The 27,524-nt window shown below is 47.2% G+C and overlaps 1 protein-coding gene across 1 annotated transcript; it reads left to right on the forward strand.

Annotated features, from left to right (window-relative positions):
• LOC120038551 (mucin-17-like) lies at nucleotides 1–27,524 on the forward strand. Its single transcript, XM_038984258.1, has 5 exons — nucleotides 1–365; nucleotides 13,144–13,860; nucleotides 14,236–14,323; nucleotides 22,370–22,596; nucleotides 22,799–27,524. Exons 2-5 carry the CDS (start codon nucleotides 13,239–13,241, stop codon nucleotides 26,533–26,535), a joined length of 4,674 nt encoding a protein of 1,557 aa, XP_038840186.1. The 5' UTR covers nucleotides 1–365; nucleotides 13,144–13,238; the 3' UTR covers nucleotides 26,536–27,524.

Raw genomic sequence — 27,524 nt, forward strand, 5'->3', positions numbered from 1 at the left:
AGCCGGGGTAGTGATTGGTTGTGAGCTGGAGAAAGTCGAGTTACTTCGCTATTCATCCCTTTCAATTTCACCCCCGCGCGCAATCCCGTGGTAAAACCCTCTCCGCCTGTCCATCCTTCCCGGCCAGTAGAGTGTGTGTGCGTGGACTGCAAATCGCTTTTCCTTTCTTTGGAAGGGACGTGCATCACTTCTGAAATCGGCGGTCGACAGAAGTTTCTTGGTAACTTTGGTCTGTTTCTCATCTTGTTCGGTTTCATTTTCCAATTTGTTACACTTTGTATTCGAGGATTCTGAAAGGAGTCGGAGGATATTGTCAAACACTGGGCGTAGCTGGAGATCAAGCTATAGCTAGCTACACTGCGTTGGTAAGTCTAGAGACTGGTTGAGCGTTAGCATGCTAGCTAGCTGTGTAATTACATTTACACTTAAATCACAGAAAATATAAATTGCAAGTTACGATGTGATGCTTTAACAATTGTTTTTCGTTTCCTAAAATATTAGATTTTTATATTTAGATTTTGGTAGTTAGTCTGGGTAGAATGGGTTAATAATGTGTTAACAATGGGTTAATAATCATAGATAGTGGGTGAATGTCTTTGTCGACATTGCAAGTCCAATTCATGATTTCCTATTGCAAACGCAGGTTAGCGTTTTTCGTCATGAATCTTGTTCTGGAGGCAGGTCTGCAGAGTGGTCACTAGCTGGCACAACCACAGTCATACAATCTGATTTTAAACTTAACCACACTGCTAACCCTAATGTCCAACCTTAAATTAAGACCAAAAAGCACACTTTTGTTTTCGTGATTGTTTCAAATAAAGCAAATTTTGACTTTGCAGCTGGCTTATCTAGCGGAAACCGCTCAGTTATGCCTCGAGGGCAAGATTCATGACATAAACGTTAACTTGACCAAATAGGCTACTTGCTAACTGAACGAGTCTGTTGGGTCGCACAAAAACGAGAGTAGGAGCAAGTGAATCGTTGCATTTTCCTTCTGCCAGTGAGCGGCTCAAGCCATAAAGAGGATGTTTAGATTCGGAATTCGATTGCAATTGGAAGGGGAAGAATGGGGCGGTGGCACCTCCATGGCTGACGCCTATTGTTCTGTGCTGCCAAGTGGTCTCTAGTGAGAACGGCTTCGTTCGTTGCCCCAGGCGAAATGTTGGGTAATTTAGGCTAATTCTGTTAGTCTTTTGCATTAGTCAGCGAACATAGCATAGGCTACTTTTGTAGAATGGCTTAAGTGCGAGACTTTATTAGGTTGAGAGGTCTTTGAAGGCTCACCCAATTCTTATGATTATTAGAACGTGAGACATGACAAGTACTGTACTCTCTATGCAATAAAACACAATTTGTTCAAACTCTATCATATAGGCTAACATTGTGGCTTCAGGCCATGAACTTGGAGCTATTTTTTGCTTGTGTTAATGTTATGCAACCAGACCACACTCCTCTCTCCAAAAGAACAATGGTGAATAATGTTAGTCTCCAAAACCCTCAACGTGCAGGTAACATATACATTTACAACTAATCCTTATAGATGGCCCACAGGCCTAACCTCTGCCCCTGATGTTCGGCTGACAATGAGCGATATAGGGTGGGGTAGTGGGCATGGGTAGGTCAATATTCTGCAATGATCTGCCATGAGGTATTGATGCCACTCGGGAATAAATTGCATCTCAGGGTGATTGTGAGCACTTTTCGGGCATGGCCTTGTCTGGCTTAGAGAGGCTCCAACATGCTAGTCAACCCTCTGGTGCATTAATGAGCGATGGCTGACTCACAAAGCAAGCCAGTGAATGAGGCAGCGGGATAGAGACACGCTCAGACATGGGACTAATGCATTAATTTGAAATTAAATGTAGATCCTGTTTTACCCAAGTGCTGCTGGCTTGTTACGTTTAAAAAAAATGTATCTGTCATGTCTATGAATCAAATTATAAGACAGATTTCAGGTTCAATATCCTTTATCTTGTTTTAGCAAAAGAGTGTTATTTTTGTACTTTCAACCAATGTGCCAGCATTGTGACATTTGGTACCAAATTCCCCTTGCCCACCTCACTTTCACAATAGGCTGAAAATGGATTCCTCTTCCACTCATGTCTCCGCAGGCATTTTGGTTATTACATTGTCTGTCACACCTATTTTAAGTCTCTCCTTTAATGCCATGCACATGTTTTAGTAAGCCTGCTGAAACAGTTGGCCAAAGAAGGGCTTAGATGTCTACAATCAGAAGAGATGCAATTCCATGCGGAATTCATACCATAGCATTCTGGAGTGATTTTATGACAGACAGTTCTCTTTGCTCTGCCCTTCCTCTGACCTATGCCATGGGCTGTCAGGGAGATGCCTACAGTAATTTGTGGCTCGGCTTGCCCTCAGGCGTAGTAGGCTAAATAGGTTGATTCAGTGACGTCCCCAAACTGTACATATTCAAATTGGTGTGTCCTCTGCCTGCCCTGGACTGGTCCCCTACTCACCAGATCCCTCTCAGGCTGAACCAAGGCCCAGGGTTCCGGTCTGGAAGCACACTTTCGACTGCACCTACAGTCTTGCTTCAGTACTGCAGTTTAACTGATGTCTGGCCCAGAAAGACAATTCCCATAGACGGCCCCATATAGAAGTCAGATTAAACCGTATGCAACTCGGATATAGACGGTCCATGAATCGGCCATCTTGGATGCTGTCTCTACTGCTTTTATTGCTCAGTGGCCTGAACTGTATGACCTTTGGCACTTTCTGTCACCATCGCTTATGAGTAAAGTCAGAGCTGGCAACTGGCCTGCAGTCGTGAGATTATTTTAACCACAGACTTGGGACTGTAGTAGTGGTTTCTGCAGTGCCACTCCATTGTTTGCCATGGTCGTCACTACTGTAATGTGTACTTTCCAGATAAAGGCCTGATAATTCTGCTACGGACATTGGTCCAGCCAAGATAGCTGCTTCAGTGGTATCACAGTTGTCAGTCCTGACAGTTGCTGCGCAGTTTTGAGGGTATATATGCCAGCAGCTGCAGTAATTAATTTTCTGTGTTGAGGCTCTGAATTCTTCCAGTGGGACGCTGGATAATGGACATGGTTCAGAGCCCTGTTGCTATGCCTACGTCACCACTTTCAGAATTTTGCCTGGATTGCTGTGGTTGCTGCCTGTCTGCGATATGGCCATAACGTCTACTCAACATGGAAATTATCTTTAATACTGTCAGAAACTAAAGGCTTGCTGGTTTCTAGTAGGGATACACGATATATAAGTAAATCTATCAGAATCGTCCGATATTAGCTAAAAATGCCAACATCGGTATCGGCCCGATGTCTAGTTTAACGCGGATGTGCAAAACCGATGTCAAAGCTCATGTGCATACCAATATAACCTAGTTACATGACAAAATGACGCCACATAAAATTTTGCACTATAAGTGCAACACAGTATTCCTAACAACCTAGCCCACAATGTATGCTGTGTGGATCGAGCAGTCATTTGAAAGAGTAATCTCAAAGGCGAAATCCATTGCCAGGATAATGCAATTCATTGCCCTTGACAATTAACAGTTCTCTGTCGTGCGTGATGTTGGCTTTCACCCTCTGGTTGAGCACCGGTACATACTTCTAAGTGCGCTATTTTTCAGATGTTGCCCTATCGGAGTTGCACAGTAATAGCGTCACAACATACTATGGAACGCCATTTGGGTCTTTGCGTGTCAAAAAAGATACACGTCAAATAAGAGAGTTCTGTTATAGAATGTTGTGTGTTCTGAATTTGCACGTGCAAGCCAAGCGTCACCACTACTATCAGTAGCACTGTCAAAGCTGTACAGAAAAGTCTGCAAATACCGGCCACGAACGATGTGTTTACAATACTGTGTTGGTAATAAAGCATTATTTGTTCGACCGCAACTTCTGGGGTAGCTAGCTTTAGCTTGGTACCTAGCACCAATACAACCAGCCTGAAAACAATGACCAGAAGAAACTGCAGTCATTTTCATTGTTCTTAGCAATGATTTAGGAATCCTTGTAAGTATTAGCTAGGTAGCCACTTGTTGTTCACCTATTGAAATTGAACTTCAGTTCATGAAAATAAATAGCTAGCCAGCTACTTAATGTTAGCTTTGGGTAACAGGGTTATAAGCAGCCAGCTAGCTTCATCTGGCTGGTGAGGCTTGACCGGACCAGGTTATGTATTGTGAAGCAAGCCACAATAAGGATTAGGCACAATAGTGGATTTTTCGGTTTGCCTTCAAAATAAAAGTACCTCTTTTGAAAGTGATGCATAAGGTTACAATTGGTGGAATCATGCCATATTTAGACTCCATAATGTTAAACAAGGTTGGAATGTGAATCAATGAAATGGGTTATCAGTCTACTCGGTGACACCCACAGAACACAACTGTGAAGAGTTTATGCAAATATTAGCATTGTATCTCTTATCGCGGGACTGTGAGAAATCACCTCCCCAGTCAGCCTATTGTGTGTATTGACATTCATATTGCACTGTACAGCTTTACCTAAGGATTGGGGATCACTGAAATGGGGTATCAGTCTACTCAATACCCAAGATATTTTTTCCCAACGTCCTCCTCAGAGTTATCAGACTCCAAAACATCCACACAGTATTGTTTTTCCTCGGGAATAGTGTTCAATACACATAGGCAGACAATGAATGTGGCTCAATTCAGTTGTTTCAGAGTCCCACAATAAGAGCTACGACGCTAATATTCTCTGGGTGTCACTGGGTAGACTGATACCCCATGTCATTTATTCACAATCCATAGGTAAGGCTGTACAGTGAAATAAGTATACCCCCCAATGCAATTCTAAAGTATAATACATCCAGTGTGATTTCAACAGATTTTTGTCAGATTAACATTGTCTTTTGTTGAATTTATATAACATTCCAACCTCAATTGAATAGATCATGCTACATATGTCATAATTCTACTATTTGTATTCATTTGCATCACTGTCAATAACATACTTTTATTTTGAAGGCTAACGCAAAGTCCACTATTGTGGCTAATCCTTATTGTGGCTAGCTTCACATAGATGGGTCCGACCCCCATTAATCAAATAAGAACTGTCTTATAAATTAGGGTTATTTTAGGTGATGACACCTAGCTATATAGTTGGCTAGCTAACTATATAGCTACTGAAACAGATTGTCGTTTTGCTATGTTTTTGGGGAAGAACATTGTTTGCATCCATGAGCTAGCTATCTTTTTTTATGCCAGCTCTGTAGGTGCGCGAGACAACTTTACCAGCATCATAGCATATGTATCGATGAATCGTTGTGACACATGAAATACGAGTGGTAGTGTAATAACTACGTAAAAGATTAATGAACCCGTTAAATTATTATGTGACGTGCAGTCATATTCAGGTCCTGATTGGTCAACAAGCTTATTTGACACGTCAAATAGTGTTATCTTTTTGTATCTTTTTGACACACAATGACCCAAACGGCGTTCCATAGAAATCCTGGTTGAGAATGAAAAGACTGAACAAATGAACAACGAAACAGCACAGCAAGTAAGTGAAAGAAATGATTTAAGAATGATTGAGGCCACTGTTCTTGGACCTTCAATGCTTCAGGCATTTTTTGGTACCCTTCTGCAAATCTGTGCCTCAACACAATCCCGTCTCGGAGCTCTATGGACAATTCCTTCGACCTGCTTGGTTTTTGCTCTGACCTAATATAGACAGGTGTGCCTTTCCAAACCATGTCCAGTCAATTACATTTACCACAGGTGGACTCAAAGTTGTAGAAAGATCTCAAGGATGATCAATGGAAACAGGATGGACCTGAGCTCAATTTCGAGTCTTATAACAGAGGGTCTAAATACTTGTGTAAATAAGGTATTTCTGTTTTTTATTTGTAATTTGCAAACATTTCTAAACCTGTTTTCGCTTTGTCATTATGGGGTATTGTGTGTAGATTGATGAGGGGGGAAAAACGATTTAATATATTTTAGAATAAGGCTGTAACATAACAAAATGTGGAAGAAGTAAAGGGTCTGAATACTTTCCGAATGCACTGTAAGTATTGCCATGGTTTCCACCTGTTTACTGTCAGTTGTGTTTCATTTTTTTCTGCCCAATTCAATCAGCATTATGTCAGTGCTGTGGCAGCCAGTCTACACCATGGGCCGGTCTGGCATGACATGGATGCCTAAAGTTCCCGATGACAGAATTATGGCTACAGTTATGAGAGTTGACGGGGGGAGATTTGTCAGATGTTTTGAGTCATTTGAAATGCTATTGTCCTGTAATTTCTATTTAAGAAGCCTTTTGACCCAAGCACCAAATACCATGTACATTTCTGGGTAATGGCTAGGTACAGTTTTATGTGGTGTTAGCCTAGCTGTTATTTTGTTGAAAAGCCCTGGTTAGCCCTGGTGGTGTTGACAACCTGCGAGGGATCAGATTCCATCTGGAACGTGCCTGCTCTGCTTCAAACAGGAGGACATAATCCTCTTATGGTCAGAGTCAGTTCCAGTAGTGAGTGGCTGCTAGAGAGCCGAACCCTCAAGGGTATGTTTTGCTGTCCCGTCCAGATGCCTGCCTTGTTCCTCTCCATCCTATCTGGTGTCATCGATCCAACCCACCAGCTGGCTCTATCTGGCCTAATGTCATTTACCCCCTGAGTGGAGTCTGTCAGTGGGCACACTGCCCATTATGGAGAAGGACCTGCTCTTCAAGTTACACATTACCCTCTCCTTCAGTCCCTCCACACCAGCCTCACTGGTGGGTAACCCCCAGGCAAGGGAACCCATTAGTGGAACAGGTCCCTGTCTGCCTCTCTAATGCACTGACACTTCTCACCATCTGAGTAGCCCACATCCTCACTTTCTCCCCCACGATCAATATCGGCATGGTCAAGATCACACCCACCCCGCTGTTCCTCTCAGCGGTCTACTGTAGCTAGACCGTGCGCTGTTGGGACCTTGTTTGTTGTCGGCTCCATCTTTCCATTGTTGTGATGGAGCCAGGTCTTTTTGTTTGGTTTCTGGGACACACTAGGCCTCTGTCCTGGGCGCTCTCTGTCTCTGTGGGTAGTCTCTGGGCCGGCGCTGGAGGACAGTCGGCCTGATCGTACAGGATTAGCAAATCTCTTTGTCCAGGGTTAACAAGCTCTGTCATGTGTTAATCTCCCTGTCCCCGGGGGGCCGAGTCTCCTGAGGCTGGGAGATGGGTGACGCATGCTGGTAAAGGGGGGGTAGTGTGTGTGTTTGGGACCAGCATATTCACCGGATGGGTCCGGGAGCGAAGGCATGTGATGTAGATAGTACCCTTCTCTCACTTGAAGTCTCTACCCGTCGTGCCATGGCGGTACAGACTCTAAACCTGCTTTTGGCTCCTACTAAACTTCTTTAGAGCACAGGGATTACAGTCTGTCACATCACATGGTTTTGTGATTCAGGTGTCTGTCACACAAGATGTTGCCTTGACTGACACAGGCAGCAGACCAGTGAACAAGAGAAAAGTGAATTCCTGAACTGAGTTTACTTGGTCCATTGTCTGTTACCAAGACCATTGAGTTGTCAATGGAAATCATAAGGTTGAAACCATGGTGCATTGTAGGCTATAGCCCAGGAGACCGAGCAGAAAGCAGCTGATTTGGATCCTGTCTGGGGAGTTAAGTGTCCATAGCCTCATTTGTCGGGCATGTCCTGACGTCACCGTCCGAGAAGGGCCTTACAATCTCTTCTTGTCTCCCATCGTGTCTAGGGAAGGAATTCCGTGGAGAGGAGTAAACTTTGTTTGGAGCGGTTTGTTTGTGTGTGGGGCAGGGGCAGGGGCGGCTTCCTGACCTTTGGCCGGGCCTGTTTGGGAATGTGCGAGCCGCGATTAGTATCAGGGTGATGAAGGCAGCACACTGACTCAGCTGGGACGGTGTCATGCGTCTTTTGTACCACCCTGGCTCCCTTTTCTTAGCTGGGCAGCGCACAGCAACAATCAGTCCCTCAGTCTCTTGGGTTCTGTTTAGATAGCCGCGCCAAGGCTACAGAAGTGTATAATGGTTTCTATTAAAGCAGAGAGAGGGACGGTACCATGCAGGGAAAGCTTCCTGCTAATTGAGTGGAGAGATGAACTGGTGTGTACGGTAGTCACTGAAAGGGACTATGATGATGAGTATGGTGTAATGTAATGCTTTTATGATGATGATGATGCTCATGAGGTCTCTTGAAGCCTTGGAAAGCATGTGTTTTTGGATGTGATCTATTGTAAGTTCCTGAATGACATTTAATCACACTTGCAGATTTGTCATTTTCCACAATGTATTAATTGTACTTTGAAATGAATGATGATATTAGTCATCCACAGCAGCTGTTCAGGGTTTAGTGCCAAGATTTCCCTCTGAGATCATACATGATGGAGCGTATTAATGGGGGGAAATTTTAGCTTTTGGAGGCGGTGCTGTTAGTTTCTGTTTTAGGTCTTCTCAGTAGCGCCCTCTAGCACTTCTCTGTTTCCCTTCTCTTCTTTTGTATCAGAACCATCTGCACCAACCCCAAATGAAGTGTTTGCCATGGGTCTAACCTTTTATTCTTTGTGTAGTCTTGTCTGTGTAAGACTGGTAGTACCACCCATTCTGGTTTCAGCTGCTGCAGTCTCAATTCCCCAGACTTGCTTGGAGACTCAATGCTGCATCATTCAACAAAATGTTTCATGTGTTCTGATCCTCAACGCACCATGTCTGGTGTGTATGCCTGTCCTCCCTCAGAGGAATAGTGGAATGCTGCAGGGTTTCTGTTTTAGAGTTTACCTCTGGCCCTATGCCAGCGCGTGGTGCCTCAAACATTAATGTTCACTGTAACATATTGGAATGTTCATTTCAAATCGTTTAACTGAAATGAACATGTTTGCTTCGAACAGAAACCTTGTGGAACTTACCTCAGCAGTATTGAATAAGAGCAGTGGTTTCTAGATGACGACGCCACACAGTCTCAACATTAAACTGAGATCTCAGCGGTGTTGAATAAGAGCAGTGGTTTCTAGATGACGACGCCACACAGTCTCAACATTAAACTGAGATCTCAGCGGTGTTGAATAAGAGCAGTGGTTTCTAGATGACGACGCCACACAGTCTCAACATTAAACTGAGATCTCAGCGGTGTTGAATAAGAGCAGTGGTTTCTAGATGACGACGCCACACAGTCTCAACATTAAACTGAGAGATGTACCGTCAACACAGGCACCAGGGCATCTTAACACTGGCCAAGGAGTAAAGACACCGGATCCCAGTTTGCAGCATGTGGTGATGAATGTGTGTTGATGGGTTCAGAGGCCGTAAAACTGGCCTCTTCAAACCAGACTCCCGACCGTTAACTCTTGAATCCTCTCTCTGGTGCCACGGTTATCAATTCTATCGTTAGGCATTAAGGGAAGGTTACGGGAGCGTTAGGAAAAGCACACTAAACTGATCTCCTGTTCGCTTGCCCCGGCTTCCTTCCGCTACAATCCACCCATTGACGGCTATTTACAGCTGACCCTGGGGGACATGCAGGCACAGAGAATGTATGTACACACAGCAGTGTACTAGGAAAGCGGTGGCGGTTGCCATTGCTAGCGATTCATAAGTGCCGTTGACCGCTGTGATTTTCAGTAGCCAGGCTCTTGTTCCTGGCAAAGGGAGGCCCTGATTAGACATGCACACACAGGCCACCAGGAGAGATGACATTAAGTTAGTGTTTAGCCCACCCACTGCTGCTGGGAACATTCATTGGGAATTGAACATGTATCATTTACGCCAATAGGTTTTTGTCGATTTGTGTTTTATCAAACAAATTGACCTAATGCCCCAAAACACAGCCATACATATGCAAAAGCTTGTATAGGTGTACACACTGAGACTCTGCACAGTTTTTTAAAAGGTCAAAGTGGCGATTACCGTTAGAATATACTCATGACCTGATTACCGGCTGTGATTGGGAGTCCCATAGGGCGGCGCACAATTGGCCCAGCGTCGTCCGGGTTTGGCCGGTGTAGGCTGTCATTGTAAATAAGAATTTGTCCTTAACTGACTTGCCTCATTAAATAATAAATTTGAGGACTCATGCTTGTTTGTCTAGGCAATCAGAAAAGCTGGGATCTCCCAGTGCTGTTGGAGGCCTGCCAGATATCAGTATAGGCCTGTAAGTGTCTGCAGTGTCTGTGAGACACACGGAGGCAGGTTAGTTTACATTGAATATGGCTCTTGGAGGATGATCATACTTTGCCCAGCTGGTGTTCTATCGTCAGCTGCTGAAGTGCATTAAGCGTCTTGTCAATGATTGATGAACAATAATGAGATAAAGGTGTGTGTGTGTGTGTGTGTGTGTGTGTGTGTGTGTGTGTGTGTGTGTGTGTGTGTGCGCGCACCTTCATCCTATTGTTTGGTTTCTCCTTGACATGACAGTGAACCCCTGCCCTTGGTGGTGTGTGTATAGTATTTCAGGACCTGTGTGTGTGTTCTTTGTTCCCTGTATCTGTGTTGCTCATTGGTGAGGCTTGTAGAGAATGTTATGTGGGATGCAGTTTGATAAGATGGAGCAGCTGTTTGGGAAGATATCAAAACCATCACTGTCCATGGGACATTTTAAAAACGATAACTTATTTATCTTTCTGAACCTAAGCTAATGATGTATAAATAAAAACATGCAACTCTACATGACAGTAACAACATATGTCTGGACTCCTCTTCCTCTCTTTATTGCTTCCCTAAATAACGATGAGTCCTCCAGACAACATGGACAGGAAGTTGTTCCTCTCCTCTTGGGGGGTGGCGAGCGTCCTTGGGGTTGTGATGCAGCTGGTTGACCCTTGTCATCTTCTATCTAGGCTGCAGCCCACATCCTCTAGCCGTTTAGCAGCCGACAGCTTCTGATATCCCACTCCAATGAACAAAGTATATCTAACACACTACCATCTGTGGAGAATCAGCTTGAGATGTTTTACGAACAGGGAATCCTAACGTCATCCATCTCTAATCAAGCATGACTGCAAAGAGGATCCAAAAATATTTCACCAAAGACAACTACAACATTGCAGGGTTGTCCAAAGTCAGTCAAAATATTGCCAGTGCCAACACATGTATCATTGGGCGTAGTTGTATGTTCCTTACTACATAGGGTGATGTAGACGGGGCGAGGGCCTTAGACTAGAGCTGTGTAATCTCCCCACTGGAGGAAAAAGAGCAGAGCAGTGTTCCTCTGGCTGAGGGCTGGAGATTTATCACCACAACAGAGCAGAGCTGGGAAAAGCACAGTCAAGCTGTCTGGCTGTTCAGCAACTGCAGGAATAGAACCGTTCAGAACACAGGAAGGGGAGGTAGAGGGAGCAAGGCACCGATTGGATTTAACTTTATTTTTTCTAGTTGAGTTGTCAGGGCTATCGACGTGTGTGAGTCCCTGGTGTCAATCTGGAGTTAGATTTTGTTGTTTTTCTTTTTGAAGGGTTGGAGTCAGGGCAGGCGTCTGATGTTAGTGTAGAGCTCTGTTATAGGCAGAGCAGCATGGTGTGAGGACTAGGTGTTCTTGAACAGAGCGTCTCTGTTGGACTGAGCTTAACATGTAAATGTGTGAAACACGGTTGCTGTTGCTTTCACTTGCATCCAACACACACACACCTCACTCCAAATGTGACTGGTGTGTCACTCAATTAAGCTGATTGCCCTGTGTGCTGTGGCAGGGCTCTCTCCTCCCCCTCTCACTGCCACTGTGTTGTGTGTGTGTGTGTGTGTGTGTGTGTGTGTGTGTGTGTGTGTGTGTGTGTGTGTGTGTGTGTGTGTGTGTGTGTGTGTGTGTGTGTGTGTGTGTGTGCTGCTTGCGGTATGGATTTTCTCCCGGTGGCTTTCCCTCTCTCCTTCTCCCTCTCTCTCTCTTCCCCTCTGGCCTTGCTCAGCTGCTCGGGCCATCTGTGTGAACGCAAACAGAGAACAGAGGGGTAGAAAGAGTGCGAGGGTGGGGTAAGTTGAGGAAAAGGCTTGGAGAAAATGGGAGGTTTGGCAGGGGAACGAAGGAAGGCACAGTAACGTATTTAGTTTTAGAGGATGAGTAAGGGATGAGAGCAGAGAGAAAGGGGGGCTGTGTGGGGAGTGGTTCCAGGAAGCTAACAGTATAAAGACTCTCTCCTCTAGAAAGGAGGGGGAGCAGCAGCATCTGGGTATGGGGGAGAGAGGGGCTGAGTGGAAGTGGAGAGGCCTTCTAGAGTCCGAGCAGCGCACTGTCGTTCCAAACTTTGCAGACTGTATCCCCTCTCCTGTTTCCACGCTCCTCAGGCCAAGCCACTTCCTCTATGTCAGTGTTGCTTCACCGTGGAGCCAAGTCTCCTGTCCTGTCAGACAACTGACTCTTTACGTTTCCCTGTTATTAGGCCTCTGCTCCACACTGCAGGCCTTACCTCTCCACCCTGACTGCAAAGCATCTGTGTTTATGGTACTTCCCCAGCGAGACTGCCTGCTAGTCAGTGCTTATGGCATTGTTTACATGCTTGACATGCATGTCTTTTCCCCTCAGCGTGACCTTTACATCTCCATTGCAAGTGGTTTCTTAGCTTTGCGGTCTTGTCTGATGAACTAGAGCATGTTATAGAGAGAGCGCCTTCTGACTCAGTTTGTTAGGAGTGGAAGGGATTTTTGCGATTCCCCTCTCTTCAGTTGAAGGAAGGCTTCTTCCACACTAGTGGGTCTGATGCCTCTTCTGTATGTAGACCTAGCATATAATGCACTCAAGTGCATTCTCTGGCTTGTTAATGTTTAAAAAGAAGATTAGCTAACTCTGTTTTGCCTCGAGTCTGTACTTAGATTTAGAATGTCTACATCATTTTTTATAGTTGTCCTCTATCTCTTCCCCAAGAATATATTGTCACACATGTATCATGTGTGTGTGTGAGAGAGAGTTCCCTCCAGGGTTGTTTAGCAATGAAGCTCTCTGCAGAATGGCACATCCTGTTCTGTCTGCTCCTAATCTGTTAGGATCATTCACCTTAAACACATTTGCTCTACTTTCAAAACAATATTTCTGCATACGCCGTATGTAGTGTTTGTCTGTATATCTGTCTGTAGGAAAGCCTTTATCTGATCCCTCTGTGGCCCGTCTGCTGATATGAAGGCTCAGTGTCATGTATGTCTTGTCACAGCCTGACGATACTATTCTCTTCTCTTTGCCAGATCAGACTCCACCATCGCCTGAGTGCAGTCACCATCTTCAGTCTCAAGCTCTCCAGCCCTCCTCTGCAGAGACGGACAGCCAGGACTGAGGGGAGATGAAACCGGATGGGGTTGCCACGGCAGCGATGGAGCCAATGGAAGCACTGGACGCCGATCCGGTAAACGAGCCAGTTGCGATGGGAGAGGAGCCTAACCAGGCTGCGCCGGCACCTCAGACGGAGGGAGTTGGCCAGCAGGGAGAGATGGGGCAGGGAGAGCCTCAACCAGAGCCAGCCCAAGTGGCCCCCACCAAGACGGGGAACAGCAAGGCTGCAGCAGACCCGAAAGCCAAGACCAAGGCCCCCGCTGCTAAGACAAAGCCTGGGACCACCACCACAATTAAGACCACGACCGGACCAGGGTCTCGACCCAACACCGCCCAGAGCCGGCTGACCAACGGGGTTTCCAAGCCACATGCCAACGGAGTGGCAAAGAAGACCACCACTGGAGCCCCAGAGAAGACCACGCCCAAGAGGCCCGTAGGCACAGCCGTTGCCCCTACCACTAAGACCACCGCCAAGGTTGGTGAGAAGAAGCCAGCGGGCACCACCCGCCCTACGTCGGCTCCTGCTGCCACCAACGGGGTGAAGGCCACCACAGGAACAGCAGCAAAGAAGACACCTGCGGTGCCAACTAATGGTGTCAAAGCCACCACCACCGCTGCTAAGAAGCCCACAGGTAGGCTAACATTTAGGACCAGTCATTTTCAGTCACTGAATGCTACGTGAAGCCTTGCATTTGTCATCAGTTGCCAATTGTCTTCTGTACACAGCAAATGTACATTTTCCCTGAGGCAAAGTATGACATTGTACTGTTTTGTATTGTGAAGGTTGGCATACAGCACATCCAGATGGATTCAGTTGAAGATGTATGACACGCTGGAATGACTGCAACAAATATAGAAATACATTGGCCTGGTTCCTCAGGAAATGTTATGACATATATCATTGGCTGCGTCTTACAAATGAAAAAAATCTTACTCATGTTGTATATCTATCTCTTTGTCCTTCCCTCTTCCCTCTTTCCTCACCTTCCCATATCTCATCTCCCCAGCTCCCCGGCCTGTCTCTGCAGCTACCACCAAGCCCAGCACTGCCGCTGCTCCCAAGCCTGATAGGCCTCCTGTTTCCAAGACAACCAGGTAGGCCAACCATTGGTGTAGAGCTCGTAGCCCCTCCCCTGGGGAGAGACTGTGAGTGTGTAGATAACATAGTAGGCAGTTTTATGTAATTGGTCCTCACTTCAGGCAAAAGCTGATTGTCTGTCTGTACCTAGCTGGGCAGCCTTTTGTTTGATGCCGACTTCAATTCACTGTTTTATTTGTATTCTACCTTTATTTAACTAGGCAAGTCAGTTAAGAACAAATTCTCACATTTTCAATGACGGCCTAGGAACAGTGGGTTAACTGCCTTGTTCAGGGGCAGAACGACAGATTTTTACCTTGTCAGCTCAGGGATTCAATCGACTGAGAAGCCAGTTGCTTCATTTGGGAATGTTGCAGGCTGAAAGGGACTGGTTAAAAACTCTGGAGAAACAGGCACAATGTCCCTACACAGAGAGGGGCTTTAAGAAGTCCTCAGAAGTAGGCCAGCAGTCACTCTGAGCCAGGTCTCGCAGCGCTGTTTTGGGTTAGCAAATCGCATCCAGAGATTAGTCTGCACCCCTCAGAATAAATAATAACCAACTCCAGGAGACAGATGAGGCTGTTTTGGACCTCTGTTTGGCAGTGAGTAGAATCAGGTCAGATTAGGCCCAGACAGTACCTGAGTCACGCTGTGTGGCGTTCCAGCAGAGACGAGCGTAACCCCAGGGAGCAACTCCAGAGAGTCATGGGCTCCTGCGAGGTGGCTCAACAAGCCTGTTGTCTGTGAAGCGGGGAGGATGATCAGGGATGTCCTAAGGTGTTTGGCTGTTCTTTGAATAGGCCCTCACTCCCCCCGCCCAACCCCCTTTCCCCTTCTGTGTTGTTTGTGTACCAAGGGAACTGTGGTCTCTTACATACACAGTTCCTTACTTTTCATAGCTCCCCCTCCAACAATCTAACAGGATCTAGCGAGTACATACTAGTCAACAGATAGCGATTTAGCATTTTTTTGCGAGTGCGACAATCTCTGGTGAAGTTAAACTATGAGGTAAGCGAGAACTTTAATCCATGCATTACGGAACAAAACAGTTCATTTTGCGTTGTGCAACATATGGCTGAGGGAGATAGCGTGGAGGCTGATGGATGCAGTGAGCGTTGTGTACCCAGCCAGCCTGCATTGGGGGGGTAATAGACTGTGACAGGGTCATAAATCTCTGCTGTAATTAGATGTATCCTTTTTCCCTTCCTGCTCCCTCTTTTTAATGCATGTCTATATCAGATGAGTGCAGAGTGGATACGATCTGGCATATCAGACACCGCCTGTCTCCCTGCTCACGGAGACCACTGACTCTCTCACACACAATACTCATTTCGTCCCTCAATTTATTCAAGTTCACTCTCAGGAGATTTTCTTTCTTATCAGACAGAAAAGATTGGAAAGCAAATATATATATTTTTTTACAATCCTACAGCTACAAATGGCCTAAATCTAATTTGACTGAATCATCATTATGGCTGTGACAATTATAGAATAACCAGTAGGCTAAATGTCATGCAAATGGCCATGGTTGTCTTAATTGTGATTTTTATAGAACAAATGTTTTGCATTTTTGAAAATGTCCTACGAGATACTTAATGAATACGACACAGCTTTGGTGACACTCCCGTCTCACAAACAAATGGTTTTTAACAGAGCCATATATTTTAAAAGTTTGGACATGGAAGTTTATGCATATTATGATGCATTTACATAACCCTGCGTTCCATGGAAGCCGTAATAGCTCCCCATCTGAATTTTAAACAATGCTATGTACAAGATTCCAAATTCTCATCATGAATGGATAAATGAAATGCTCAAAGGCATTAACATGGTGTCCGTTATAAATATAGGACTCTGGTTTTGACCGCTTGGAACTTCTCTCCCAACCATGCAGTTTTGCTCGTAAAATGATTAAGCTACCAACTTTACCCAATTCATGTAAAAATAACAAACTGCTATTGGGTCAACTATGGGGTACAACACATTAGGAACACCGTTCCATGACACTGTCCAGGTAAAAGCTATGATCCCTTATTGAGGTCACCTGTCTCCTCCCTTTTAATCTGTGTAGGTTAACGGTTAAAGATGGTGGTTACAGGTTAAGATGGATTCTTAAGCCTTGATATGATTGAGCCATGGATTGTGTATGTGTTCCATTCAGAGGGTGAATGGGCAAGACTGTGGGAAGCATTGGTGTTAACATAGGCCAGCATCCCTGTGGAAAGCTTTCGACACTTTCTAGTCCATGCTTGACGAATTGAGGCTGTTCTGAGGGCAAAAGGAAGGTGTTCCTGATGTTTTGTACACTCCCTGTATACTTGGAATATGAAATTGAATCCCCCTTCACCTAAAATGACGGTATTAAGATGATTATGATGATTATTTTGTTCCTGGATATTGCTCATAATTGTCGGTTACACAATTATACAATAGTTGTACCAGCCCTACGCATCATGGCTGTTTTGTTTTGGTTCCGTTGACATTTAGCAAGTCCGGTCTGTGTTCTGTTTGTCCTGAAACTGTTCCGCTTTTTGTTCTGTTTTAGTCTCACTCCTCTGACCCCTCAACACTAGATCCAGTCTGCTGGTGACACATCTGATTGATTCTGAAGTTCAACCTCAGACTTTGTCGGCGGCAGCTGAAAATATGTGTGTGAAATGACTAGTCTGCAGCAGCACACGATTTCTCAGTTTTCCACCTCTCCTTTTACAGTAGCACTTAATACCTGTCACTACATCCTGGTTGATGGGTGTAGTAGAGGTGTGAACACTGTTTGGCCGCGGTGTGTGTGTGTGCTATTGTTTTTACAGTACCAATTTGGCTGTGTGATGAGGTGTGCACACATTTGCTCAAGCCAACACTGTTGTAGGGCTGTGTTTGTACTCTCTGTGTGCATGTCTGCTGTTTGATACTGATTGTCTGTATAAAGTTAGCTCTACAGCTTGTGACAGGAAACCTCTGGGTCTGATTTAGTGTATGCTGAAAAGTCATTATGTAGTGTTGGACACAGTGGGTGGTGTGGGGGAAGGTATGTGTGTTTTTGAGTCATAGTTGAGATGACATCATGCAGCGCCCGTCATTGCTCATTGGGTGTGGGTTTGCTTGCATGCGTATGCTGGTGTTGTGTATATGCTGTGCAGGCCTGTATTTCTGGGAGGCTGTATATGTTAATCAGCACGTTGTATGCGTGCATGTAGTCGAATAACAAAATAGCGCCAACGACCGTTGCCCTGTTGCTAGCGCCTAGCCAACAAGTCTTATTTTAGTGTTTTGTTGTTTTTTTCATTGTTTTCTGGTATTATTTATTACTTCTGTTGTTGTTTTTGACTTGACTCTGGTATTGATTAATGTACTGCGTTGTTGAGGAAGCTAGCACATAAGCATTTCACTGCACCTTTTATACCTGCTGTACACTGACAAATACAATGTTATTTAATGGTGTTTACCCAGTGTGACTGGGGGGATGGGGGAGGGGTGTAGTGTGTAGCTGAACATGTTGCACGTCATGGCTTGAGACCTTGTTCTCAACTGGCCTTCCTGTTTAAATAAAGGTGAAATAAAATGAACAGTGCATTGTTGGGCCTATATTGAGTAAGGGGCGTCGGTGGTGGTCTGTGAATTTGGAGGAAGCCATGAAAGGCTAGGAGAAGAGGTGGTGGTGGTTCTCTCTCCCTTGTCCTGCTGTACTGAACAGTAATAGAGCAGTAGGCTGCCAGTCGTGTACAGTGTAATATATAGCTGTGCCAGTCATGTACAGTGTAATATATAGCTGTGCCAGTCATGTACAGTGTAATATAGCTGTGCCAGTCGTGTACAGTGTAATATATAGCTGTGCCAGTCGTGTACAGTGTAATATATAGCTGTGCCAGTCGTGTACAGTGTAATATATAGCTGTGCCAGTCATGTACAGTGTAATATATAGCTGTGCCAGTCGTGTACAGTGTAATATATAGCTGTGCCAGTCATGTACAGTGTAATATATAGCTGTGCCAGTCATGTACAGTGTAATATATAGCTGTGCCAGTCATGTACAGTGTAATATATAGCTGTGCCAGTCATGTACAGTGTAATATATAGCTGTGCCAGTCATGTACAGTGTAATATATAGCTGTGCCAGTCATGTACAGTGTAATATATAGCTGTGCCAGTCGTGTACAGTGTAATATATAGCTGTGCCAGTCGTGTACAGTGTAATATATAGCTGTGCCAGTCATGTACAGTGTAATATATAGCTGTGCCAGTCATGTACAGTGTAATATATAGCTGTGCCAGTCGTGTACAGTGTAATATATAGCTGTGCCAGTCGTGTACAGTGTAATATATAGCTGTGCCAGTCATGTACAGTGTAATATATAGCTGTGCCAGTCATGTACAGTGTAATATAGCTGTGCCAGTCGTGTACAGTGTAATATAGCTGTGCCAGTCGTGTACAGTGTAATATAGCTGTGCCAGTCATGTACAGTGTAATATAGCTGTGCCAGTCGTTTACAGTGTAATATAGCTGTGCCAGTCGTGTACAGTGTAATATAGCTGTGCCAGTCGTGTACAGTGTAATATAGCTGTGCCAGTCGTGTACAGTGTAATATAGCTGTGCCAGTCGTGTACAGTGTAATATAGCTGTGCCAGTCGTTTACAGTGTAATATAGCTGTGCCAGTCGTGTACAGTGTAATATAGCTGTGCCAGTCGTGTACAGTGTAATATAGCTGTGCCAGTCGTGTACAGTGTAATATAGCTGTGCCAATCGTGTACAATATGAAGCAGGCCAGTTGTGCAGGCTGTAAATCTCCTCTCCTGCTGGGCTGTGGGTGTGACAGACAGACCACTCTGTGACGCAGTCTCCCATTGCCATGGTTTTATGGGAGGTGCAGCAGCAGACCTAATCACTTAAAGGATCTGGTGGCAACGGGGGTGTGAGCTCATGCTCTGGAAGTGTGGCAGACGTGATGGATGTTGCAGAGTGCTCTCTGGGAAGGCAGTGGTTCTATAGGCCTCTGCTTCACCACACTCATACAGCCTGGATCTGCATCGTCACCCACCCACCAGGCTCTATCTGCTCTTTGTCCCTCTACTGCTAGGAGATGGAAACCATTTTACTTTTACTCGACACCTCAGCTCCATCTTCAGTAGGTTGACTGTCCTTTTTGATATCTAATTTATTTTTAAACGTTATTTTCCTCAAGCAGAACCAACCAAAAAGCCAGCTATAGCTGGTTTATCAGGGTAAGGCGGCACCCTGTGTAATTTCTTATCCTTTCGCTCAAAGCCCCTCTTTCGTGCTGATGCGGCAGTATAAGGATCTCTCTAGCTCCAAGGCAACTAACTACCTGGTGAATTTCTCTGGGAAATTGCAAGCGAAGGACTGATACCTTTTGTTCCTGGGTTAGAGTGAGATTCCTGTGGTGTTCCCATATATCTGAAGCCTTGTGTGGATGTCCTGGAGGTAGAATCCCCTCCTTTTAACCAGGGTAAAGTGTCCCTCCCAGCCTTTCTGCTGAATTAAAATGGCATCATCTCTAATATGCCAGCTGTCTCCCTGGGAGGAGGTCCGTCCCCATGGTAGCTGGCTCTTTGCTGTTAGCTCTGCTGCAGGGGAGGCACTAGCCTTGCTTATGCATCTCGTTGACTTAATCGTAGCCCCACTTTGATTTGCCACGCAAAGGCACACGGGCAACCTGATTTTTATGTTAATCACCGCAAAGTTCCACATCGTTCCAGAATGTGTAATGAAACTAAAATGTTATATTTTAAAAACCTCAGGCTACTTTAATTGTCTCTGCGCTTATTTTTTAAGCTTCAGTGAATTTATAGGCTTTTTCTCTACATTTTCTTTAACCCCAATGTGTGATGATGTTCCCAATGGCAAGGCCTTCGGCAAGTTTGAGAAACAATGCACAGCAATTTTCCTTCATTGTGTGCAACTGCAAGCCATTAGACTCACGAGTCTAACATGGTCAACACTGCCTCAGTCATTTGGGTGACAGTGATCTTAATTAGAGAATAAAAATAAAAAAAGCTTAACAATTCAAGCATCATTGCACTGTAATGCCTCAGTGGAGCCTTTTCATTGTGCCTAACTGCCGAGAAGCATGTAATTATTTTGTAACACATCCTGCCTGTCTTTTTATTATTGTTCGACCATGCCCCATTATTCTATAACGGCCGCACTGGCTCCTACAACAGTGACCGGACCTATTTGAGAAGCGACAATGATAGAAGGTTAATGACGTGTAATCGGATGAGCACTTTCTCTCGCTCCCTCTCTCCTACTGCCTTTGACGATGGCCCGCTAATCTGCCTTGCTTCCCTAGCTAAACCAAGTCATCTTGTCATTTTGGATTAGCCATATTCCTTTCGTCACACAGATTCAGATAAATACTCAGTCATAATCTCTCCTGCATTCTCTCTACCTTCTATTCACTTCGTCCTGTAATTATTTTCTAATCTTTAATTCCATTTTTTCTGTCAGCACACACTTTTACAAATCTCCTAAACTTAGAATTTTACCACGTTACTTTTCTTTTTAGTGTGTCCTCATTTACGTCTAGACCTGTCAGATTGATACCTGTCAGATTGATACCTGAGGAAACCACACTGAATGTCACGTTCTGCTCGCTTGTAGTTAATCAGTGGAAGGGTCAGCCAACAGTCAATTAAAAAGCTCTTCTCCTGGACTAGGTTATATCACGCATACTAATAGAGAAAAGGGCCAGTTTTTGTGATACAACTCTGGATAGAAACAATGGCCTTTTTTGTACCATGACCTAGGCTGTTAATGCTTCATAAGAAGCCTTAGTCTAGACATCACCACACCAAACAATATCATTAACTTGAGCTTGTAATCCCTCTCATCGTTAGAGTAATAACAGGCGGTCTCTTGTTTTGGTACAACAGGATCATCAGCTGCTTCCCTCCCTCTTCACCTCTTCATTCTCTACCTATGACAACTCCTACTGTACAGGGAAGGAAGCTGTGCATGGTTGTAATCCATTGTGAGTGTCCAGTGGACATCATGTCGAGGCTAGATGTTACCAGACAGGCAGTGTGTTCCATCAGGCCTACACTTGACAGGCTGTGCGTGGCTCTCTGGGTTTCCTTGCCATGTAAAAACTGGCAGCGTTTGCTCTTGTACAATAAAATATGCTTTTAACTCCATCCATAGTTCCAACAGGGATTTGAACAAGTTATTTCTGTGCTCCGTCTGAATTAAAGATGAACGTGACCCCAGCGATCTTCCCTCTCCCCGCCGCCGATGCTAACTCTGTTCTTTATTTAGAGGCGGTGGTGCAGTGCAGCGTAGGCTAACGAGATCTCACGACTGTGTCACTGCATGTCGGTTACTTTGCACTTGCCTGACGTGGAAGCTACTTGACCAGAGTGCACATTACCCTCATGTCAGGAGAGGTGGGCTGGATGTAGCAGGGAGGAGGATGGAGATGGGAGATGGGGGTGGGCTTGGCAGTGGGGGGCTCCACTCTGTATGTGTGGTGTGACTCATCTCCCAGACTGCACTGCTTCAGATGCCTCGGGGTGTTGTGATGACTGGGTTGACTGGGTGAGTTACTGTATTAGTGCCCTGTCGGGGCCAGCCACTCCAGGCATTGAAGAGACGAGGAGTGAATGGAAGTTGACTCCTTCGTCCTCTCATGTTCTTGTTGTGTTTTCTCCGTCATCACTTGGTTAATGACCTCTCTGTGCTGTGTTCCTGAGGAAGTCTAGTGTCTGGCAGGGCTGTAGAAGTGACTAACAGAATGACTTGTGAATCCAGTCGACAGGGCCTCTTGCTCTGCGATTTATGGCCCAGGGGTTACCAGCATGTGGAACTCAAGGGACCTAACGTTCGCTTGACGATGCAAATGAGTCTGTTTAAACATTGGTGTTAATTTGGTGTCACTTTATTTATATAAATAGCACTAGCAGTCACGTCTCCATTTCGATATTTTATCACCTCTACAGAAATACTGATTCATGGTGTCTGGTAGATGACCACAAAACTGATGCACCCCCTGGTTTGAAAGCCGTGCTAAGTGATTCTGACCCCCACCGCTCTGCTGTTCTCCCTCAGGCCTGCCACTGCTGCTCCAGGATCTCGCCCTGCCTCTGCTGCAGCCAGGCCAGCAACAGCCAGCACAGCCAAGAGCTCCACATCCACAGCCAAGCCTGGCACCCCCACGGCTAAAACCACCTCCACCACCCCCAGACCAGCCTCTGCCAAAGCCGGCTCTACAACACCCTCTGCTGGACGGACCCCGACATCACAGCCCTCAAAAACTGCAACTCCCATCAAGAAAGGTAAGAGGGGACATCAGTTTTGGTTAAATTAAAATAAAATACAATTTTACAAAGGTTTTAGCTTTTTATTACTAGCATTACATGTTACATTTTTCAAAATATATCTATTAAATATTAGATCATTTGTTCGTCATAATTAAGTTTCCAACCCTTGTCCTTTTCCTCTTCACAAACGTCTGCCTGTGTTATACTTTTCCTCTAGATGTTACCAAATCAGCCACCAAGAAGCCTGCAGCGGCTCCTCTCACTCGCACCTCACCAGCCAAGTCCACCAAACCTGAGACTCCCAAATCAGCCTCCGCGTCCAAGCCAGACTCCACCCCCAAGAAGCCGGCTGCCAGCAGCAAGGCCGCAGACACCAAGAAGACGCCAAGCAAGCCCACGCCTTCAAAGGATGTCAGTGCTGGTCCCAAGACCCCGAGTACCAAGCCAGCAGGGAAGGCTTCCACCCCAAAGAAGACTGTGGGCAGCAACACCCCCATGGCAGTAAAGCGTGGCCCCAAACCCACAACGGCGGCAGAGCCCGCGACTGAAGCTGGTGAGACACAGGACGCCGCTGTTGCTGCCGCCATAGCTGCAGCTTCCTCGGCTGCTGTAGTCTCCATGGCAACTTCGGAAGAAGCAGTGGTGGCTGCAGTCCCAGAGGAGAAGGAGACTGTGCCCCCTCCGGCCAGCCAGCCAGAGGAGGCCCCAGAGGCCTTTATCTCTCAGCTGTCAGGTCAGCTGGACCTGGTCCACCTGGACGAGCCAGCAGACATAGTGTCTCCCCTGGGCACCACGGTCATGTCCCCTCCATGCTCCCCCACTGGGCCCATGTCCCCGGTCAGGGAGCCCCAGAATGCCTTTGCTCTGCTGGACATGCACGTCCAGCCAGAACCCAGGTCCCAGAGACAGTCTGCCATGGCTCCACAGAGCCCGGTCCAGGAGGAGGTGATATTCCAGCCAGACCCCTGTGGCCAGAACCAGTCTGCCACGGCTCCACAAAGCCCGGTCCAGGAGGAGATGGTATTCCAGCCAGACTCCTGGGCCCAGAACCAGTCTGCCACGGCTCCACAGAGCCCGGTCCAGGAGGAGGTGATATTCCAGCCAGACCCCTGTGGCCAGAACCAGTCTGCCACGGCTCCACAGAGCCCGGTCCAGGAGGAGGTGATATTCCAGGCAGACTCCTGGGCCCAGAACCAGTCTGCCATGGCTCCACAGAGCCCGGTCCAGGAGGAGGTGATATTCCAGCCAGACTCCTGGGCCCAGAACCAGTCTGCCATGGCTCCACAGAGCCCGGTCCAGGAGGAGGTGATATTCCAGCCAGACTCCTGGGCCCAGAACCAGTCTGCCATGTCTCCACAGAGCCCGATCCAGGAGGAGGGGAAGGTCCAGCCAGATGAGCAGCAGGAGGACCTCCTCATGCCCTCCTCTTCAGCCCCTCCTGCGTTCAGCATGATGTCTCAGCCCATGGATGAGTTCACCTCAGGGGTCCTGGGCTCTCCCTCTCAGGACCAGGAGGAGGCAGTGGAGAAGGCAGATGAGGAGATCAACGAAGATGATGACAATGAGGAGGAGGAAGAGGAGAGGACGGTGGGCAAGCCGACATCACTGTTTGACATGAGTAGCTCTCAGCCCTCTGAGGAGGCCAAGCCTGCAGGCTTCAGTGGTGCCACCAGTTGGCATGGGGATGACCTCTTGTCAGGGATGGACTCTGAGGATGTGAGCAGCCGCCTGCAGGGGTCGTCAGAGATTAGCAGCATCCAGCATACGGGCCTGCTGCAGGGTACCCAGAGCTCCTATGCTCTGGTAGACTCCAGCCTCAAGGGCTCCGAGGGAGAAGGGGCCTTCATGTGCTCCCCCGATGTGGAGACCCTGGCCAACGAGGAGCAGGAGGAGGAAGATGAGGATGAGGAAGAGGATAGGAAAGTGTGCAAGCCGACATCACTGTTTGACATGAGTAGCTCTCAGCCCTCTGAGGAGGCCAAGCCTGCAGGCTTCGGTGGTGCCACCAGTTGGCATGGGGATGACCTCTTGTCAGGGATGGACTCTGAGGATGTGAGCAGCCGCCTGCAGGGGTCGTCAGGGATTAGCAGCATCCAGCATACGGGCCTGCTGCAGGGTACCCAGAGCTCCTATGCTCTGGTAGACTCCAGCCTCAAGGGCTCCGAGGGAGAAGGGGCCTTCATGTGCTCCCCCGATGTGGAGACCCTGGCCAACGAGGAGCAGGAGGAGGAAGATGAGGATGAGGATGAGGAAGAGGATAGGAAAGTGTGGAAGCCGACATCACTGTTTGACATGAGTAGCTCTCAGCCCTCTGAGGAGGCCAAGCCTGCAGGCTTCGGTGGTGCCACCAGTTGGCATGGGGATGACCTCTTGTCAGGGATGGACTCTGAGGATGTGAGCAGCCGCCTGCAGGGGTCGTCAGAGATTAGCAGCATCCAGGACATGGGCCTGCTGCAGGGTGCCCAGAGCTCCTATGCTCTGGTAGACTCCAGCCTCAAGGGCTCCGAGGGAGAAGGGGCCTTCATGTGCTCCCCAGATGTGGAAACCCTGGCCAACGAGGAGGAGCGAGTTGATGTTGATGATATGGACTTGAGCTCAGAGCGGGCAGTGGACCACCGGAAGGTGTGTCAGCAGGAGGATGAGGAGGAGGATGATGAAGATGTGGAGATGCCCAGCGAAGGGGTGACGGAGAGTGGACTGGAGAGCTGTGGGAACGCAGACGAGGACGACTACACAGAGGAGGACCGCTTGGATAACCTCAACCGTTCGCCCATCCCACCTTCCTCAGCCTGGGGTCAGACAAACCCCTTCACTGACCCCTGGGCCCAGCCCCACCTCTCCTCCCCCCACACCGCTTCCAGCCCCCTGTCTGACCACGGGGCTGACGGCCCTGAGACGCCCACCCAGTCCTCTGCGCAGGCCTGGTTGGATCTCAGTGCCCCCTCTCTGATGCTCCAGTCAGAGCAGACCTCAGAGCCCCAGTCTGCCCCTGAGGAGATGGAGAGCTCCGCCCCAGTGGAGGCCTCTGCTCCCCCAGGGCCCCCTGCTGTGGGCATGTCTCAGTCCAGCACCCTGAGTGGCACGGCCCTGGCCGTCCACAGCAGCAGTGAAACCAGCACTCCCGAGGAGCTCCGTGACTATGACAGCAGCTCCGGGGTGGAGTCACGCTCTGACAAGCAGCAAACCCCCGTGCCATCCAATGTGCAGCCTGACCTGGAGCAGGACTTGGGCATCCATCTGGAGCGAGGTGACGAGGAGGAGGAGGCTGAGACGCTCCCTGCTGACGAGGTCCTGGGAGCAGGCCCTCCTACTGCCCCCGCCTCTGCCCCCTCCTCCCCCTCCACCTCAGGAGACGAGGCCAGTGACACGGAGGGTGAGATGCAGATCAACAACCCAGATGTCCCCGTCACCATGGATGACAGTGCTGAGTTCGACAGCCCACCGTCCGCCTGTATCCTGCCTGCCCTGGAAGAGGAGGTGGTGGAGGCGCCGGCCGGAGAAGGAGAGGAGGACGGGGGTGGCGGCACGCCCCAGTCTGCCAACTCGGTGGCGTCTTACGGCTTTGACTGCACCATGTCCAACTCCAACGCCCACTCCACTGCCGAGAGCTGCGGTAAGAGCCCCGGCATCTTCTCCCTGGAGAACGAGGACCAGTTGCCCGAGGAGGCCAAGGACCCCTCCCTCATCAAGGAGCTGACCCTGCCTGCAGCGGCCGCCCAGTCAGAGGAGCTGCTGGGAGGCCCTGTAGACCTGCTGCCCCTGGGCCAGCCTGGGGACCAGCACCACTACATGCTGGGGGGGGAGATGGATGCTGACGACCTGGAGGAGGCCAACACCCTGGAGGACTCCCTCCGCCTGGGGCCCCAGCATGCCGGGCAGGCCAGCGAGGGCCAGCCACCCTACTACTCTGCTATATGCGATAAGACTGATAGCTTTCTGGCAGGTAACGTATAAGTCCCTACCCCTGGAATGCACCTTCTCCCTCGCACCCCTCCCCCCTTGTTGTTCTTAGTTTTTCTCTCGAGGTGGGTTAGATGGTTTAGAAAAACAAGCAAATGATGGTAGGAAACAAAAAAAGGCAAGGGGAACGAAAGACTGTAGATCAGTGAAGCCTCCCTCTTTCATACTACTATTATGGTTATGAATGTATGGCACTACTTTATGTACAATAGCTACTAGCTACCATTTTCTATTAGAATGTTCTTTTTAAGTAACGCTGCGTACTCCATAACCCCTGAGGGGGTATTGACTGACTGGTCCGTTGGGACAAAGCTCTTAAAAGAAAAGGAGGAGTAAAACGAGAATGGACTCTACCTACATGTGTATTTATCCTACTGTTTTTACCAAACAAATGTCAATTCTTTTTTTTGTACTTGTTTTGTTGGAACCCGGTCCTGCCTCTCCCCTATGTTACACGCTCCATTTTATCCTGCACCATAGAGATAGTCCTACTCTCTCTTTTTACACGTTCGTCTTCTTGTTTTCAACACTATTTTAGTATCGAATGAAGGCTAGATATTTAACATGGCTTTCCTCGCTTACAGAGTGTTCGATTTGAAGTTTGTCTAGTTTTAATTTGCGCTACAGGAAGTTTGCCTCTCCCTGCATAGATTATCATGGCAAGTAACGTTGTCATGTACAGTGTGTTTTGAGGCATCTGTTTTAAGTGGTCATGCTTCATGCCTCTTAGTTGATCATTTGTGCTTCAGAACCAACTAACAACTATTTGTGGGAAAAAACCTTCATTCCTCTGCATTTAGAATGACGCTCACTGAAAATGCTTTTCTCACTGAAACGCTTTTAGTGGTATTGGATAGTTCAACTTGCATGTACTAACATTGAAATTGTATCTGTTTAAACCATTATACACTAGGGATGTTCATAGATGAATGGTTCATGCTAAGTAGGTTTTTCAAAATTCCATTAAACATCATTGCAAGGCA

Source organism: Salvelinus namaycush, chromosome 3 (assembly GCF_016432855.1).
Source record: "Salvelinus namaycush isolate Seneca chromosome 3, SaNama_1.0, whole genome shotgun sequence".
NCBI lineage: Eukaryota > Metazoa > Chordata > Actinopteri > Salmoniformes > Salmonidae > Salvelinus > Salvelinus namaycush.

Bases quoted from the DNA above. Each gene is read 5' to 3' on its own strand.
- LOC120038551 (XM_038984258.1), top strand. From the start codon at position 13,239: ATGAAACCGGATGGGGTTGCCACGGCAGCGATGGAGCCAATGGAAGCA. The intron at 13,861-14,235 runs GTAGGCTAACAT...TCATCTCCCCAG, and splicing joins CGCTGCTAAGAAGCCCACAG to CTCCCCGGCCTGTCTCTGCA. The intron at 22,597-22,798 runs GTAAGAGGGGAC...CTTTTCCTCTAG, and splicing joins TGCAACTCCCATCAAGAAAG to ATGTTACCAAATCAGCCACC.